Below are 17,751 nucleotides of genomic sequence, written 5' to 3'. Positions count from 1 at the left end.
TGATGTCTATCCCATTTCTCCTGGTATCTGGACCAATTAAAAACAGGATGTGGAAAAAAATGCCGAGGAGCTCACAAAGCAGGAGGGACTCAGAGGACAGAAGTGGACAGTAGATGGCAGTCTGTTCCTGTGTCAGAAATGGTCACAGAGACAATATGCACTGAGGCAGCAGGGAGAAGCCAGTGAGAGCTTAGGCACCTCAGGAGGACCCACCTTCCTGTCTGCGTGCACCACAGCTGTGAGCAGGATTCTTCTGAACATCATACCTGTGAGCACACACACCTGCACATCCAAGCCCTCATGCCTGTCCCACATGCACCTTTCCCAAGCTCTCCCTACAAACAACTAAGGGGCACATGTCACCATGGGCTCCAAGATACTCAGAGACTCGGTCTGACATTGGGAACTCAGGGACAAGGAAACCACTGTCCTGCCAAAGTGAAGACTGTTCACTTTGCCTGCTCCTGGCCAAGAGGACTCTCTGTCACATTCACACTTAAAAGCAACACTCCAGTGGGACCATTGCACCTGACCCTCCAGGCTCACACTGCCCCTCCCTGGAGCACACTGATGTAACTCATCTGTCTCCCTCACCGAGTTCTAGACCTTCAGAATCAGAGCTGCAGCATCCACCTCGTATCTTCTCCAACATCAGCACAGGCCTGAGACTTAGCCACGAATGGGATGCTTACTAGATAATCTTCCGACATGTGCTTTCCAAGTGTCTAGACATCAGTTGCCCTAATTCATGTACGGTGACACTCAATTTCCCTTTGACTAAGAGTCCAAATTTGCAGAAGAGCCAGGCAGACTAAGCCATGGTGGGGAGGGGTCTCCAACTACAGAAAGAACAGCCTTTCCTGGTGAGCAGGCTTCATGACCTCAGGCCTGGGACAGGCCAAATGGCGACACAAAGAACAGGGCTCTGGACCCTTGGCAAGTGTATCACATCTCTGAACCTCTGCACAATCACTACAACCCATCGTGGATTCATTCCTCCAACTAATTTCCGTGGCAGACACTGTTTGAGGTACTGGGGGACACAAAGATGAAAAGACCAGATCATATTCTAGTGGGAAGATATAAATGCAAAAAAAACCCCAAAACCAAACTTTAAGCTGCTAAGTGGTATAATATGGGGCGGCTGGTGAAGGAGCCCCAGGCTCTGGGGAAGGCAGGGAGGCTGCCCAGAGAAGGTAACTGTGAAACAAAGATGTGAAGGATTATTTCCATATCCTTGGTGGAGATGGAGGGGAGAGCATTCTAAACACATTGTACACACAGAATGTGTCCTCCAAGGCCGTCTCCAAATCCAGAGTAGATGTATATTCCTGCCATTAGTACAGTTTTGCAACCAAAGGACATTTCTGTCTACCTTGAAGCCACATTCCCTTATGGAATCATCCATTCTGGTTTTTCTACTAGTTCCCAATTCTGCCGAGGCAGGAAATGATGAGGCAGGAAAGACTTTAGGCATCACCAGAGCCAGCAGCCCGTAACTCGTTCACTTAACACACAAGGAAAGTGAAACCTGGTGTGGTGCAGGGACTTCCCCAAAGCAAAGTCAGTCTCTGGAAGAGTTAGGGGGGTATCTGGTCTCCTTGCTCATAGTTCAGGATCTTTCTGACTTAGCGTATTGAATTCAGCTACCCACAGATAATGTTGTCCCACATGAAACTCTCCCTATGCTCCCAACTTCCAATTCAAGGTCTGCCACAAATCTGGCAAGCTTGCTTCTTCAGCACGTTATAAACATGCACTCATCCATATGTTCAATAACTTATCTGGCACCACATAACTTAATTTCCTCCTCCTCCTCCCCGCCACATTTCTGCATGGAAGTCCTCCAGGCCAGCCAGGATACCTGGAAATCCCAGGCCTAGGCTGGGAGCCTCAGGGACCAGCAGGATCACGGAATACGTGAGTTGTCACAACTGGCAGAGTCCTTTTGACCTTCAACTGAATCCAAGCCCCTCCCATTCCAGAGGAGGAACCAGAGGCCCATAGATGGAGAGTGATTTGCTCCAGGTCACACAGCTAGTTTGAGTCCTTTGCAAAGAGTAGTATGGAAAGCTGGGTGTCGGGACAGCTGGGCTCGATCCCAATCATAGGACACACTTATTGGGAATCAAGTGATATCCAGAGCTGCACTTCCCTCTTGAACCCGGTGGTAGGGGGGCCATGCCCTATGAACCATCAGGAGTAAGTCTTCTAGACACAGGATGGAAATAATCCCAGACTGAGAATTTGAAACATATTCCCTAGAGGATCGTTTGGAACTAGAGGGGGAGGATATTTTTAAATGCCAGGGCCTTAGACCCAGAAACAGAGGGAAGGAGGCAGTAAATTTCAAGGACCTGGCTATCATTAAAAAATGGTAATAGGAGAGCTATGTCATCATATAAAGAAGAAATGCATCACCTGACACATAAAAAGTTATTATAAACCAAGTTAACACGTATTTTTAGAGCACCTACAACCTCACCGGCATTAGGTTAGTGCTTCATGTTTATTTGCACCTTTAAGCAACAAAACAAAGTCATTCTCATTAATTCCCTTAAAGATGAGAATGAGTGGGGGGAGAAAGAACAGCCTTCACTCATACCCTCGGAGGCGGCACATGCATCCCAAGCACCCTTCTGGCTGCTCTGCCTCTGGTACTGCCCAGAGGAGGGCATGCAGCAGGCAAGTGCCAAGGCTGGAGGACTCTACAACTGCTCTGTTCTGACCCAGTAGAGCCTAGGGACTCCAGTCCTTAGCAGCAACCTCTGACCCTAACCTCTCAGTCAAAAAAAAAAAATCTACATTCACATTGGCCCCCGTGGAAGTGGAGGGAATTCCCTGGCCTATCAAGGAAAGCCATTTTCCAATTTCTGAAAAGCCTCATGGCCTCCATTCAGATTTTCTTTTACTTTGATTCTGTGCAGTCCTCATCACAGGACTCAAGAATGCTGGGACCTACCACCTCTCGTGGGCGTGTGGATCAAAACCAGATGTCCAGCTCCATGCTTATAGAGTTCGCAAGGAGGCAATTGTAGCTTCAATCAATACCCCCATTCTGGAAGGGCAGGTTCTGTTGTCAACAAAATGGGAAGTAAAGGGGGAGGCCAAGGGGAGCTAAGACAGATCTGACACATGCTTGCCAGCAGGTGGCTAAAAAACCTCAACATTTGTCTTGGAAGTGAAAATGAACCCTCCAGTGGAGCAAGTTTCCCTGTGGGGTGATAGACTTTGCAGAGGGCTATCAAACAATCTCCCATCTGGACGACACCACAGAGTGCAGAAAACAGACTCTAACTGGCAGGTGATGGACTTCGGATGACGGCCACAGGCCTCAGGATAGAAAGCCAGACACCGACATCCAGTTGTGTAACCAAAAGCATATCCCTTCGCCTCACATCATCTCAGTCTCTCGATCCGTAAATGAGATTATTTTGGGTAGTGAGATAATGAATGCCATACACTATTTGTAATCATGCCTGGCACTCAGTGAGTACTCAAATATTAATTATTATTATCGTCATCAATCATCTTAAAGGTGGGTCCCTATCTTAGAAACACTGACACTAAGAAGCATTTACCTGGAAGCTAGATGATTAATTAGCATCAGGCCTACCTGAATGCCAAGCCCAACCTCTCTCAGCTCCGTATACACTGTGCGGGCTAAGCCAACTTCATGAGCGTTCTTGGCCAAAACAAAACATTATGGCAAACTCTTCGCATGACTTTCTGTCTTTGACTCAGCCATTCCCCAAAGATAAAAACAGGAGCTCATTTAGGGAGTGCCAAGATGCACTTCAAGCAAGACATACCAGCACTGACTGAGCAGGAGGAAAGGGCTGCTATAGAATCTTAGGGTGGCAGAGTTAGAGTGGGACTTGGAGATCATCTAACTCAAGCCCTTCATTTACAAATGGGTAAATCACAGGCAAGAGACAATGTCCAAGATCAAACAACAGCTGATTGGTGACAGAGCTCAACTCCAAACCTGCTCCCCCACCTCCAAGTCAGTAGGCTTTCTGCTGCCCCATGCTGCTTAAGATCACCTCGCCTGGCATCTCTTGAAATCATTTAGCTACCTACAGCTCTGAATAAGCAAGAACTTTCATCTTTTCAAAAATCCCTGTCTGAACAAGTCCATAAAAGATTTGGGGCCCAACAAATGTCTTCTCTGGAGATGCTGTTAAAAAATAAGCAACCACAACAGACCCCACCCAATTTCACTTCAAAATCTATTCTTCTCCAGCTAAGCCAGTTATAGTCAGAGGTGTGTCCTGCAACAATGCCCCGAGACACAGACAGCCTCTGGTGGTTCACAGTTCAGATCACTTGAAAAGGACCGTGGTGCCGATGAGGACAGGAAAGAGCCGATGCATTCTGACCACACAGGGGTGCATGCCTCTTGGTATTTGGGGGTAGAATAAAAGGCTGAATTATGGAAAACTATCAATAACAACAACAAATACTTTAAAGATCTTGGGCCATCTACATGTGTTTTCACAGCTTTTTTTTTTAAAGATTTATTTATTTATTTATTTTTAGGGAGGGAAGAGAGGGAGGGAGAGAGAGAGAGAGAAACATCAATGTGCGGTTGCTGGGGGTTATGGCCTGCAACCCAGGAATGTACTGTGGCTGGGAATCGAACCTGGGACACTTTGGTTCCCAGCCCACGCTCAATCCACTGAGCTACACCAGCCAGGGCTTGTTTTCACAGCTTTTAAAGGGGGTCGTCTGAAAAGTTTCCTTTGTCCAGCCTTGGTGTTTATAGAAATCTGTCCAGGTAAGAGTGAGGTGCTATCTACACTGGCTTTGTATTTCTTAAAAGCTCATATATCTTCTATCTCCCTATACACACAAGCTGAAAGAAGGTGCTTCTGACTTTTTCCACAAGCTGGCCCTCCTGCAAGAACCAAAATGATGACAGTTCTATCTGAGCCAGGCACCCATACAGCTGACACCCATCACATACGCTCTATAGATGCCTCCTGCTCCCAGGGCCACCCCGAGGCTCACGAGTCCCCCAGCACACACGCGTCCCGTGCTCTCCTCTCACTCTGCACATGCCTGTCCATGCACAAAGTATATCCACAGACCTTATCAGCAGCACCACACGGGGCTTAGGCTTGTCTCCAGGAGAAGATTTGGTCCTTCTCCAACAAACTCAATTTTAAATAAAACTAAATCTAAAACCCTAGCTACGGTCATTAGTTCAACCCACTGCCAGAAACTGCCTGCCTCATTAAAGAGTAAAACAGCAGCTGGTGAGGTCTTGAAGCCGGTTGGTGGGTTTTAAAGATCTTTAGTGCCGGCCTGACTCCCCTCTCCCACTTCAGCCAACACGTGGATTTACATTCCCTTGAGTTGGGGTGGGAATCACGGCTCAGAAAAGGTCTGGAGAAGCCTGGAGCAGAAGCTGCCGCTCAATTAGTCGTCCTGAATGGAGGGGAAGCAGAGAGGCCTGAACATCTGATACATCTGGGAGTGGAATTGCAGAGATGGGAAATGTTGTGTAATTAAACTCTGCTGGCCTGTCCCGCCTGGGGAATGTGAGACCCATCAGCAGTGACCTCTTCCAATCAACTTAATTGGCCCAATCTCGCCAAGAAAAGCAACAGAATTGGTTTAGTGCCTCATGGAAATAGCTTAGCTCCTGACTATTTATGGCCACTGAACTCAAGGATGGGAGCCTGACTCTGAGCCAGGAGCCGACAGCACGTGCTGACTTCTGGGAGGACTCGGAGGCTTCAGTGGGTTGCGTGCCCCTCTGCCTCCATTTCTGTCTCTGGGGGGAGGGGCTGCACCAACTTGCTGCCCTGGGCGCACGCCATCCCACATCTCCGAAGGCTCTTGCCTGCCAAGGACCCACAGTTTAGAGGAAAACAGTCCTTCATAATGATCCAGGATGGCTGGACTTTGCTCCCCTTTTATTCCCATATGCCAAGGACAAGTACTGTTTTCTCCATTCTCAAAGTCACATTCATTGTGGCGTCATGGTCTACACAGTTGGTGTTTAAAGAACAGGATAACAGTCTGTTTCTGGTAATAAATAACATGGATTTTTGGGCCACCTTCCAAAGAGCTCGACAACCTTTTATTAATACAGATTTCCATCAACTATAATCTAGGTTTGGCTGCCTCCATTTAATGGATGAGTAAGCTGAGGCAGTTAAGAAGAGTCCCACTCACTCGGTGGGTGAGCAGTAGACATGCAGAGGGCATTAAGACCATTTTACGAACTCACACTGTCAGGGGGAAGAGGCACAGATCCTATTTTTACAATGGTTCATATACATGCCGGCGCTTGTATTCGATTAAACTTCATGGCTGAGTAAAGCTTTGGGCTCCTAAACACACCAACCTTTGACTGGGAGAAAAGCAAAGTGAACTTTCCTCCCTGAGGCACCACCGACATTGCCCTTTTGCAAAAGGAGAAACAAAACAGAGAATCAGAGAGATGAGAAAACCTCCCCAAAGTCACACTGCTCCATAGTGGCAGAGTGGGACAGGAACCAAGACATTCCCAATGCCGAGTCTTCCACCCCCACCACACCACCCTCAGAAATACCTGCCACCAGATCTGACCAAAGGTCAAACCCTATATTAATGCTCTCTCATATAGATGCGTTCCCAGAAAAATAAAACTGAACCTCAAAATGGCACAGCTGTCATTTTACAAATTCAAAAAGGTCATGAGTCAAATAAAGTCCTCCCCAAACATGTGCCCTTACACGATTAGAACTTAACAAGCAAGGTTCCCTATCACCTGGTCCAGACCAGCAAGTGCGTGCAGTCAAAGCACACCACCCTCCCTGTTCTGTGCAGCCACCTCACCAGCTCTCTCAGGGTCTGAACCCAACCTGCTTCACGTTCCCCTCACTTCCCAGAGGCTCTAAAGCCTATAGCTCTTCTTTTATCTTCACCTTTTTTAAAAAAAAACCTAAGATGCACATCTGAGCATTCTTCCTTAGACACACCTACAAAAACATAAACCTACCTCCCCCCCCCGCCCCCGCCACACACAGAGCCAGAATATACTTTGCTCCTATCCTCGTGGCTTTCTCCCAGTACCTCGTGGTACTTAACTCCAGCCTCATAGTGTGTGCAGGCACATGAACACAATCATACACACACCAGGTTAGCTTTACCCTCATAGCCCAGAAAACACCAAGATTAGCGAGCGCTCCCAACCCACATCTTCCCTGGTCAGTGCTGCACCCTTCTGCAGCTCCACATGTCAAGTTTTAATCCTGCCAGTGAGTGGGCGCTTCCCACTCAAAAACTCACCCCTCAGATATATGGGGACCTGCATTGTGACCTGCACTGAGGCACCCCCCGCCCCAGTTTCCAGCTCACACCCCCTAAAAAAACAGTAACATGCTTCAGCTCCGTCCCCATCACACAAAACTGTACATCATCCCTATCTTTATGTCCTCTTTTTACAAAACCACAGCTATATTTCAAGTCAGCACCCCTTTGACCCCCAAGATCCATAAACATCTTTAAAAACTGAATTATAGTTCTTGAAGAAACCTCAAGTAGCATCGAGCTCGCTTCATTCCTCCTGGCAAAATTGCAGCAGTCAGCTGAGCTCCAAGAAGGAATGTTTCCAGGGCACTGTGCCATGGCCCAGTACCCAGCAATGAGCTGAGCATCCAGTAGGCATTCCATAAATTTGAACTGATAGCCAATATCAATTGGTGACAGCGAATTCCTCTACTAAGTAAGAAATCTACTATACAACATAACACTACCTGCATCTCTGCTACTAGCCATGCAAAATATATTCCTCCACCGGCTCCAATCCTATGCATGCATCCTCCCTGACCCCCACTCAGTGCCAACACACAGAGGACTTTTCCTCTTAAATGTGCATCATCCCTCACTCGAAGCTTCTCCAGTTCCCTCCTCTCTGGGGAAATGGAGAGGGGGAGGAGGCAAAAACCAACCCGGCATCCTTCCCTGACAAGTCTCTCCAATAATGAGAGTCTGAGCCCACGCGTTCTGCCTCCCACACACCTCACTGCCATCCCAGCCAAACTCCGCAACACACACCCGTAAAGTTCACACTCTGCTCTTCTCAGATAATCTTTCCCCACCTCCACACATGTCCCCTTGGTAATCCTCAGGCGCCCAACCTTCCACACACATCCACCTTTCACTCCCACACACAGCCTAGCCGCCCTCCCACGCCACACCCACTCCGTGTGTCTGTGCAGGCATGCACGCGCCATCTGTCTTCAGCACACTGTACCTCTCTCCTCCTGCTCCGACACCCTTCGCAGGCACAGATTTCTCATTAGCTACACCTATGTTCCCACATGCTCTCATCTCCTGCTAGTCACGCATATGCTCCTCTTGCAGAGTCCTCAGAAACACCTCCACCGAACACAGGACAGGGTGGGGCTCCTGCACTCTGGCCACCTCCCAAACACCACCTCGGGCAACTTCCCAAAAACCTCCTTCCCTGACCAAACCGAGCCACCAAGGATCCCGATCTAACCTCCACAGGAAAGCAGACCCTATGACACAGAACCAAATCTTCCAACTCCAGCTCCAGTGCAGTCCTCACCAACACACCCCCTAATGCAACCCACCCGCCCCAGTCTTTCCAACACTGTCCACAGAACCTGATTTTCTTTTCATCTCACCCCGCTCCCAAACCTGGGTCTCAGTGTTTGAGCCCCAAATAGAGGCTGCTGGATTTTTATCCCCTGAATTCTACTGCTCGACTTTCTTTGTGCAACATGTCAGGAAGGGACTGGGGGCTGAAGCGGGACAGGCTGCGTGTGCTGGTGGATTTCTGAGTGCTGTGAAAACAGGACGGACTGAAAAGTTCCCTCTGTGTTACAACCGTCTCCCATCCTGACATTCAGGGCACGGAGCTTAGGTGGTTTCCCTGCTCTCTGGTCTGCAGAGAGGGAGAGGGTATCTCTTTATTAAAAAGCAGGTCGTCCAGCACGTTCTGCAATCGTCTGAGCTGCAAACATCAGACTGCAGGAGTGACACCCACCCCCTTTTAGCCCCCGCCTCCACCCAGCTCCCGCCCCCAGCTCTCCGCACACATAAACAAGTCCGCGGGCGCGCAGTCTCCGAGCTCTCCAGCCCCGAGTCCAGCCCTCCGGTTGCGTCTGGGCAGCTGCCTCCACTCAGACTCTGAACCTGCCGCCGCCGGACGCCAGAGGTCGAGAAGAGGCGGTCAGGTTCAGGTTCGGTGTTTCCTCCACTTGGAATCCCCCGAGCCACAGATCCAGCGAGAGGGATCCTCACTAATCCGCAAAGGGTTCTCAGTTCCGCGCCTGTGAAGCGCGGCTGAGGAACGCAGCAGCTCAACTCCCGCAAAGAAGCAGCGCACCCACTGGCCCCCTAAAGCAACAAGCAGAGTCCCCTCCCCCACCCAGCCCCCCTTCCTCCAAACTTTCAACTCCCAAGCGTCCTAAATTTCATAACGATTATGAGCAGAGCTCTGGGGCAATGAATCCAGTTGGGCCGTTGTGGGTCCTTTCAACTCCGACTGAGCTCCGCGGGTCCCCGGGTGTCCCAGCCTTCCCACATCTCCGCCTCAAATTCCTAGAGCTGGTTCGGGGAGACCGCGAGGATTTCCCCAGGGATGGCCCGGTCCCCGCCCCCCCCCATGACCCCCGCTACTCTGCCGGGTCCCAGATGCTCTGGCCGCGCTCGGAGCTCCAACATCTGCGCAGAGACCCGGGGTGGGGTGGCCGCGGGGTGGGCGCTGGCCAAGACGTGTCCGGAGTGCGGGCTCGTTTCCGAAAAAAGCTTTCTGCAGAGGCAGAGGGACTCCAGAGCAGGTACGTCGCGCCGGGTGAGGAGTCTCAACTCCCCTGACTTGGCAGCGACCCTCCAGGTCCGGAGCTCCGAGTGCCCTCCCCCAGCCCACGCCCCAGCAGGGCAGCCTAGCAGTTCGGAGAACTCGGGGCCGCTAGGAACTGGGCGCAGGGGGCGTGCCGGGGAGTGGCGGTGGCACCTCGCCTCTTCCCTGCCCGGGATCTGTCGGTCACCCCCTTTTGTTACAGGATGCGCGGGGAGACTTCTCTGCAGGAGCACACGCGTGTGTTGGGGAAGGGGGTGGCAGTTCTGCTGAATCCCTTCCCTGCCCTTCCGTCGCCCCCATTTCCCCTCGCCTCCGCCCTCCGTTTCCAATCCAGGTCTCCTAAACTGATCACTTTCCCAGATATCGGGCGGTTTCTTGGGCCGCCGAGGGCCGAAGGAGTGGAGGTGGGGAGAAGTGTGTGTGTGTGTGTGTGCATGTGTGCATGTGTGCGTGTGTGCGCGTGTGTGTGTGTGTGTGTGTGTGCGCGCGCGGGGTGCTGTGGTAGCGCCTCGGCCGCGGCAGATCCCAGCACAAACTTCGGGGAAAGCACAAGCCCGGGAAAGTGAGTGCAGCGCGATGGGGGTGGGGCGGGTGCGGAGTTAGGGCCACCGCGCTACTCCACTTTAAAAAACCCCACCAGGCCCCCAAGCCACGAACCTGCCCACCCGACGTGCCCTCCTCCCCTTACCGTGGCAGAAGTAACCATGGCATCCGTGTGACTGTTTCCAGGGACATCGACATGAAGAGAAAGGTGGACGCAAACTTGGTCATTCAAAGTCTCCCCCAGCCCACCGCCGCCACTACCCAGCAGGGGGGAAAAAAAAAAGAAGAAAAGAAAAGGGAGAAAAGTAGTTGCTCCGGGCTCTCTCGCGGGGCCGCGCGCGGAGCTGTTCGGTAGGGAGCGGAGCCTTCAACTCTGAGTCCCGTGAACATAATCTGCGCGGTTATAACCAGCCAACCCAGCCAGATGGCTCCGCGCTCAGCGCCTTAACCCCTTGCGCGCCGCGTCGTCCGCCCCCGCGACTGACGGGTCGCGCGCCTAGCGGGCCTGCGCCCAGCGTCCTCCTCCCCCCGACTCGGTCCGGGTGCCAGCGGGAGGACTGGGCCATTCCTTCTGGCCCCGCTTAAAAGAAAAACACAAAAAAACTTCCCGATGAGTTGTCTGCTCCACGTTCCCCCATGATGTCCCTTTTAGAGATCCAAGGGAAAAACGAAATATTCAACTTTTTAATACATTTTACATGTTCATCTCTCCAGCCTGTCTTATTTGTTCTTTTTCTTAAACTTTTCTTTTGGATCTTCCTTTTTTCTTTTTTATTTGAGATTTTTCTTTATTAGGCAGAAGGGCCTTTCTCGCCCCTTTCCTCTGGGCGGATTGGGTCTGGTGTGCAAACTCCTCCTCCAAACCTTAGACCCTTCCAGCCCCACATCTCTCCCCACCCCCTCTCCAGCCCACCCGCCACTCCTCCCCCCACCCCACACCACGAACACGCCCAAGGACGATCGTTCTCCCGCGAACTTGCTGCCTGCTCGTGGGGACCAGTGCGGAGACCGCCGTGCGGGGTGGTAAGAGGATATCAAATCGGAGAGGTGTTGGGGGAGAAGGGGCTGGGCGTGGGGGGTGGGGTGAGGGCGGGCGTGCGGGTGTGTGCGCGCGCCCTGTGAACCGTGAGCGGGACGGACCGGAGCTTCCCTTTTCGCCCGGCCTCCAACTTCTCCCAAGCCCCTTTCTCCGCGCGAGGTTCGGGCCCTGCAGCTGAGCACGCGCCCCGCGCCCGCCCGTCTGCCCGCGGGGACAGTGCGGGAAGCAGAGAGGCGCGAAACAAACAGATTTCTGAGCAGACCTCGGAAAGCCGTGCCGCTCACTTCCCCACTGGTGGGTTTTTCGAAGAACGGAATGGAGGGGGGACAAAATCTCTTATTTCGAGATAATTTTAGCGGCCCGTCAGACCCCCACGTGTTCTGACCGTTCTCGCTGAATTGACCAGGTGAAGTCATTTTGCTTGCACCCACTCGCCGTCAAGAGATTGGGGCGGGGATCACGCAGGGGTCAGTGAGAAACCCAGAGCCTCAGGGCGGACTTGTGCGCTGCCGCTTCCCTCCCACCCCGCTCCGCGGGTCGCGGCCTGGCGGACCCCATCCCCGAACCCCTCGGCTCTCGCAGCCATCTCGGCCGCTGCGCGCTCCACCTCTTGCCGGGACCTTTCGACTCCGCGCGCCGTTGGGGGAGGGAAGTGAGTACGTACCCCCTCTCCTCCCCGCCCTGCCGTTTCCAGGTGTCTCATAAACAGTCCTCTCTCTGCTTCAGCTAGGGTCCAGGTTCCAAAACTCCACATTTCTTTGACTTGTTTGGAAATTGGGCCACACGCCGAGAAGAACCGGCGCTTTGCCTACCAGATCAGGCCGAACCCCCCGTGGAGAGCGGCTGCGTGCGGGGCGCAGGGAAAGGATGAGGAGTCTGGGGGCTCGTACTAGATAGATTGTACCTGCCTCATCATTATCCTGGCTGATGGAGGCTGCCACATCGGGAACGGCCAGAAGCGCCCGCGGAGGCCCAGGGGCGCCACCTCCCGCGGTCCCTGCGAAGAATGGGGTCCTCCTTCAGTGCCTCCCTCGGGCCAAAACGTCCAGGTCCTGCTCCGGGCCAGGTTGGGGTGCCGAGCTGTTCCCTCCACCGGGCACTCGGCAACATGAAGGTTGGACTGGGCGTGCTCTGTTAGGTCCTGGTTCTCTCCCCTGCTCTGGCCCGCCTCCTCGCCCTCCCTCCACCTCCCGCCCTTGCCCCCCACCTCCCACCCTCAGCTCTCAAAGGGGAGCTTTGGGGCCCAGGGTCAGTTCCACTGGCCGAGTTCTAGGGTCTCTTTTTCTGGGGCTCGAGGTCCTCCCCGTAACCCGGAGATGGAAAAGAAAGAGGTGGTGGGCTCCCACTTCAGTGAAGAATGGGTTAAAAACATGTGCGGGCTGCACGGCCTGCAGCTTCTCGGTCCACGGCAGTCTGGAGGGAGGAGGGGAAGGGAGGGGGCAAACCTGAATTTGAAAAATCAGAAGAAGGAAAAGAAGAGAAGGCAGCAGTGAGTTTAAGACCGGGATTTGTTCTGCAGATGCCGGTCACTGACTGGCCGCCTCACTTCACCAGGACCTAGGCAGTCACAGGAAGAGTTCGCATTGTTTCCCAGCTGCAGAGGGTTTTGTCCTGAGCTGGTGGGTCTGTCTTTGCGTGCAATCGACGCGTCTTGTAACACGAGAGGTGACACCTTAATCTTGCCAAATATGTGCGGTGCCTTTGGGTGCAGGGGGGGAAGGAGGGGCTGAGGGAAGGAGGAAGGGAGAGTGAGAGAGCCCGGCAGAAGCAGAGGGTGAAAGAGCCACTTTTCTCACTTTTTCCTAAATGCACAGCCACAGCCACGAGCCCTTCCCTTTGTGGAAGACATTTTTCAGGCAACCTCTCCTGAACAGGCACAATGCCTTTTCCCTTTACTGTTCCTCCTTCTCCTTCAGAGCAAAAGATTCTTTTCTCCCCTCTAAAGACGACTAGGGGTGGCCACCCAGGTCTTCCTTTTAGCGTCAAGGAGGGTGGCAAGGTAACAAGAACAAGGTAGCCAGAAAAAAAGAGTAGAAAGGTGTTTCTTTTTCTTTTAAGATAGGATAAAAGATTATTGTATGTAATAGGGAGTCCTTTTGGAACTGCGGAACATTGTGACTTGTGAGCCAATCTGATTTTCTAAATAGAGAAAGAACTTAGTGGCACCGATAGTTAAAGCAAAGAACAGAACTGGGAAGTAAGCTGGTGAGCTCACCCCACACAGACAGTCCATCCAGAATGAGGTCTTTTTTGATTAGCTAGGTAATCACCTCCCTCCCCGTTGTCTCATGGCCTTGGCCCTTCATCTGTTGACTGTATCTGTAGGTTCCTGAACCTTTGTTTTCTCCCTGCTGCATCTGAATGTGAGGCCCTGACTCCTGAAAGTGGTTTGTGAGAGCAGAAACCAGATCCAGTGTCGAAAGCCCCTTTTCAAACTCTCTCCTAAAGCAAAATTCTAGAGCCTGTGTTCTACCCACCCTTACCTTTTGCAATAGCACCACTCTGTGGTTGAAACATTGAACAGAAACGAAATGGAAATGGAAGGAATTGTGCCTTTACCTCTTGAAAAACAGCATTTATCTACTTGATGTTTCAGTTAAGTGGGCTGTGTATTGGAGGGCAGCAGCACCCACATATGGCTCATAATTCATGGTGACATGCTGACCCAGGAAACAAGAAAATTGGTCCAAACAGCCTCCAAGGATCTTTTCCTCTGTGACCATTTGTGGCAAAGACAAGCCTGGTTATTTCCCCTCGTGATCATACAGCTAGCCTAGAATGTCTTCCTCTCCTATTGTTTTTCTCTTTCCTGTCTTGGAGATTGCTAAGCTGTACCCCATACCTCAGCTGGGCCTAAAACATTTGCAAGTTGCCTCTTCTGCTGCTGGAGGGCACTGTGGAGAAGTTTGGCACAGTGGCTGCAGCTACTTCCTTTTGCCCTACCTCGTCCATCCCTACCCCAGTGGCCCAGACAGCTGCTTGAGTGGATGGAGCCCGAAAGTCTATGATTCTGAAACAATTAAAGTGAGTGCAAAGGTATGTGCTTAGGGACTGAGAACCTAAGGGGCAGGAAAGTCTTCCTGCTACCTTGGCTCCTGGCATTCAAAAGATCCCTGGCTGCCCACCCATTACTGCACACAATTAGGTGCAGCATTACTAACCCACAGTCACACCAGTTATCACGCCAATTAGCAACTACGCCCAACCCAAATACCCTGAAGGGTCATGTGTGAGGCATTAGTCTTTTCTTTTTTCAAACTGGGTGCAGTTGTCCACAGACACTGAGTGTGACTTGTCTGTATTTATTCAGCAAGCCCAGTCTTCACTAAAAGTTGTATCATCTCAAGAAAGCACAGCTCTGCTGTTACCAGCATTGATCTCTGAACAGAACAGGGATACTAGAGATCACACTCTATCAGCCTCTGTGTTCCCACTCTACAATTAATAGTTGAGAAAACTGAGGCTCCAACTTCTCGATGACTTTCCGCATGGAAACAGAAAACATGCAGCAGATGGGGAACCAGAACTCAATGAAAGAGTGGATTTTGGAGTCATACAAACCCAGGCTCCTCACTGCCTCCTTCACCTCGTAGGTGTGTATCTTTGGACAGGTTGTTGAACTTCTCAGAAGCCATCTGTAAATGGCAGAAACAATGCCAACCCCACAAGAGGATTATGAGGCCTGAATAAACTCATTGATTTAAAACACTCAGCACAGTGCCTGGCGCAATGTGAGCTTTAACTGCCAACCTAAGGGTCCTTAATCTGAAGACACTGCCACCCCAGTGGTGAGGGATCTCAGACTTTAGAAAGATGCTTGTCCTGTTTGTTACTTGTAAAATGTTAAACATTTCATTAATGTAACTTCATGGGCATGTATGTTCTCCTTTGGACAAAGAAAGACATTGGTAGAAAGAAGTAGTGGACAAACATACTTAGACGTTAGAAGCTACACTTTATCTAGCTTCCTAAAGTGGACCTCAAAGAGCACAAAAGACATACCGTATTTTTCAGACTATAAAACAGACATTTTTCTCCGCCGCCACCCGCCCCAAATTTGGGGGGAATAATGGTTGTTAATGCTGCTGTTGAGCTCTGTTTACATTTACATTGGTGAAATATTATGTTATTTATGTGATTCTTTTACCTCATTTTTGCTTCAAAAATTTTTTTTCCTATTTTCCTCCTCTAAAACCTAGGTGCGTCTTACGGTCTGAAAAATGCGGTAGTTGAAGGATTTCAAAATCTCATCTCATGCATTCTTTGTCTCTAAGGCAGAACTACCTCATCATTTAAAAGAAAATTCCACCATGTCCTTCAACTCTTAACAGATTGCCTGGTATATTATTGGTTTGTTTTTATTGCTAATTATGTTCTAGGGCTTACATTTTACAATGTAACGAATTACATTGAACAACAGTGGATCAACTCATTTTGTGCAACGGCATACATATTCATAATTATGTTTCAAGAAATTACCCATAATGACAGAGGGAAGGTATGTATTCCTACCACACAGGTGGATATAGAAATCATAATAAAGTCTCCTATTTCACCAGTCATGACATGAATTCCTAACCACCCTATAAATTAACTTTATGCTGCACCAAACTCCACTCATAAAAAATGACATTAAGGTTTCCTAGGTAACTAATGCATTTCCAAAGGGAATAAGCCTCAAGAGACAAAGAGGGCAAGGAAAGGGTGGGGGTGGGAAAGTAAAGAAAAAGAAAGAAAAACATTAGATTAGACCCATGGGACATAAACAAAATATTTCACAGGGAAGAACTCATAAAGTTTCATTACCTGGCTTTGACAAAGATATGGCACTGCCATTAATTCTATCTTCAGACAGTAAAATACCCAGGAGGCTGCCCTCACATCACGTGTGCCAGCACTTCACATTTCAGATTCAGATTTACAAGTGCGGAGACTAGTCAGTCCCTTCCGTGCATCTGCTGAGCAGTGTCCACTCACCAGCCGGCCGTTTCTCGGGCCCTCCACAGTTGTTTTTAGGCATAACCGAATGTTGGGATGAATGTGGAAAATCAGGATCACTTAGGAGATTTCAGAATTTGCAGATGCTTTTGATCTTTGAGACTCTGAGGCCTTAGAGAAGGCCTGTCAGCATGAGGAGAAGGCTGGGACCCAAGGGTTGGACTACCAGGGTCCAGGCAGTCTTTTCACTGTGACTTCCTTCATCTGGGGAAGGGTCGGGTGCTAAATGCTGAATGCTTAGGAGGAAATGAAAGATTATAGGTGGGGCTTAGGCTTCAATTTATGCTGTAAGAACACCGATTAACTGTGAAAGGCAATGCTACCCAGAGAATCACCAGGGAGCTGGAGACTGTCACTCACTGCCTCGGGAGGTAGGGCAATCTCTGAACTTTCCAGTTCCTTGGTTTTACCATGTGTAAAAGGGACTTACCCCCATTTTCTTGTATAACTGAGAATAAAAACAAGAAAAAAAACCACACTAATGAATATACACTTGGGAGTTTGTATTATCTGCCCTCCTCCACCTTCAGTAGCTCTGGAATGACATCCTGAGTGAAAATGACTGCAGGCTGCAGCCAGGTGAGCTGTCTGTGCAGAGCAGGTGAGTTTCCCTGCTGAGTCCCAGGCAGCAGTGTTCCTGCCCCCACCCGGCCCCCTCCCCCAGGGCAGGCAGTGTGAGCGAAGCCTGCCCTTTGCACTCCCCATGGCCTGCTGAGAGGAGGACATGAGATGCAAGTTCACGGCTGGAAAAGCCAACTGGAAAACCAGCACTGTTTCCATCACACAATTCCTTCCATTGGGAATTGAAGTCACTTGGGCATTTTACCTCTACCTGGGGACTTGGGTGGGATTAAGAATTAGAATAGTCTTCTGGCCACACCCTCCATTTACTACCCCTACTGGGTAGTAAGAGGCAGGAAAAGTCTGGAAAAGTAAATGTATAGCAGTCCAAAGGTGCAGTTTTCCCAAGGATCTAAGGATAAATAGGATGGGAACCCAGGTCTCCTTACCCCGAAATAGGAATCCCGTCTGGTCTAGCCATGCATGTAACAGTGACATATATTAATATGTCCTATGGGTACTCTTTTCCTACACATCTCTCTTCAGAATTTGAAGCTGGAAGGACACAGCAAAAGTCACTTCATTCATCCTCCTGTCCTCGCCTCCTGCCCCTAAGACTAACCCTCACTGACAGGACAGGTATGAAGTGTATGGAGGAGGGCAAGAAAAGTTCATTCTATTACCCATATCTCCTTAAAAACATTCTTCTCTCCACTCTAGCAGTCTAGGAAAACTAAGAAAGGAGCAATAAATCACTGAGTCTTTTACTTCAAAGACTTTA

At 50.4% G+C, this 17,751-nt stretch overlaps 1 protein-coding gene across 1 annotated transcript in view; it reads right to left on the bottom strand.

The window, feature by feature from the left end:
• Positions 1-10,741, bottom strand: part of NTF3 (neurotrophin 3) — a 65,970-nt gene extending 55,229 nt beyond the window's left edge. The window contains exon 1 of the mRNA XM_045826575.1: positions 10,518-10,741. Within this exon, the coding sequence (XP_045682531.1) occupies positions 10,518-10,535 (18 nt within the window). The 5' untranslated portion in view covers positions 10,536-10,741. The remainder of the gene's footprint in view (positions 1-10,517) is intronic.
• Positions 10,742-17,751: the final 7,010 nt, after the last annotated feature.

The sequence above is a fragment of the Phyllostomus hastatus genome, unplaced genomic scaffold (genome assembly GCF_019186645.2).
Source record: "Phyllostomus hastatus isolate PE091 unplaced genomic scaffold, TTU_PhHast_1.1 phas_scaffold_755, whole genome shotgun sequence".
Lineage (NCBI taxonomy): Eukaryota > Metazoa > Chordata > Mammalia > Chiroptera > Phyllostomidae > Phyllostomus > Phyllostomus hastatus.
This window is presented reverse-complemented; position numbering and strand designations above follow the sequence as displayed.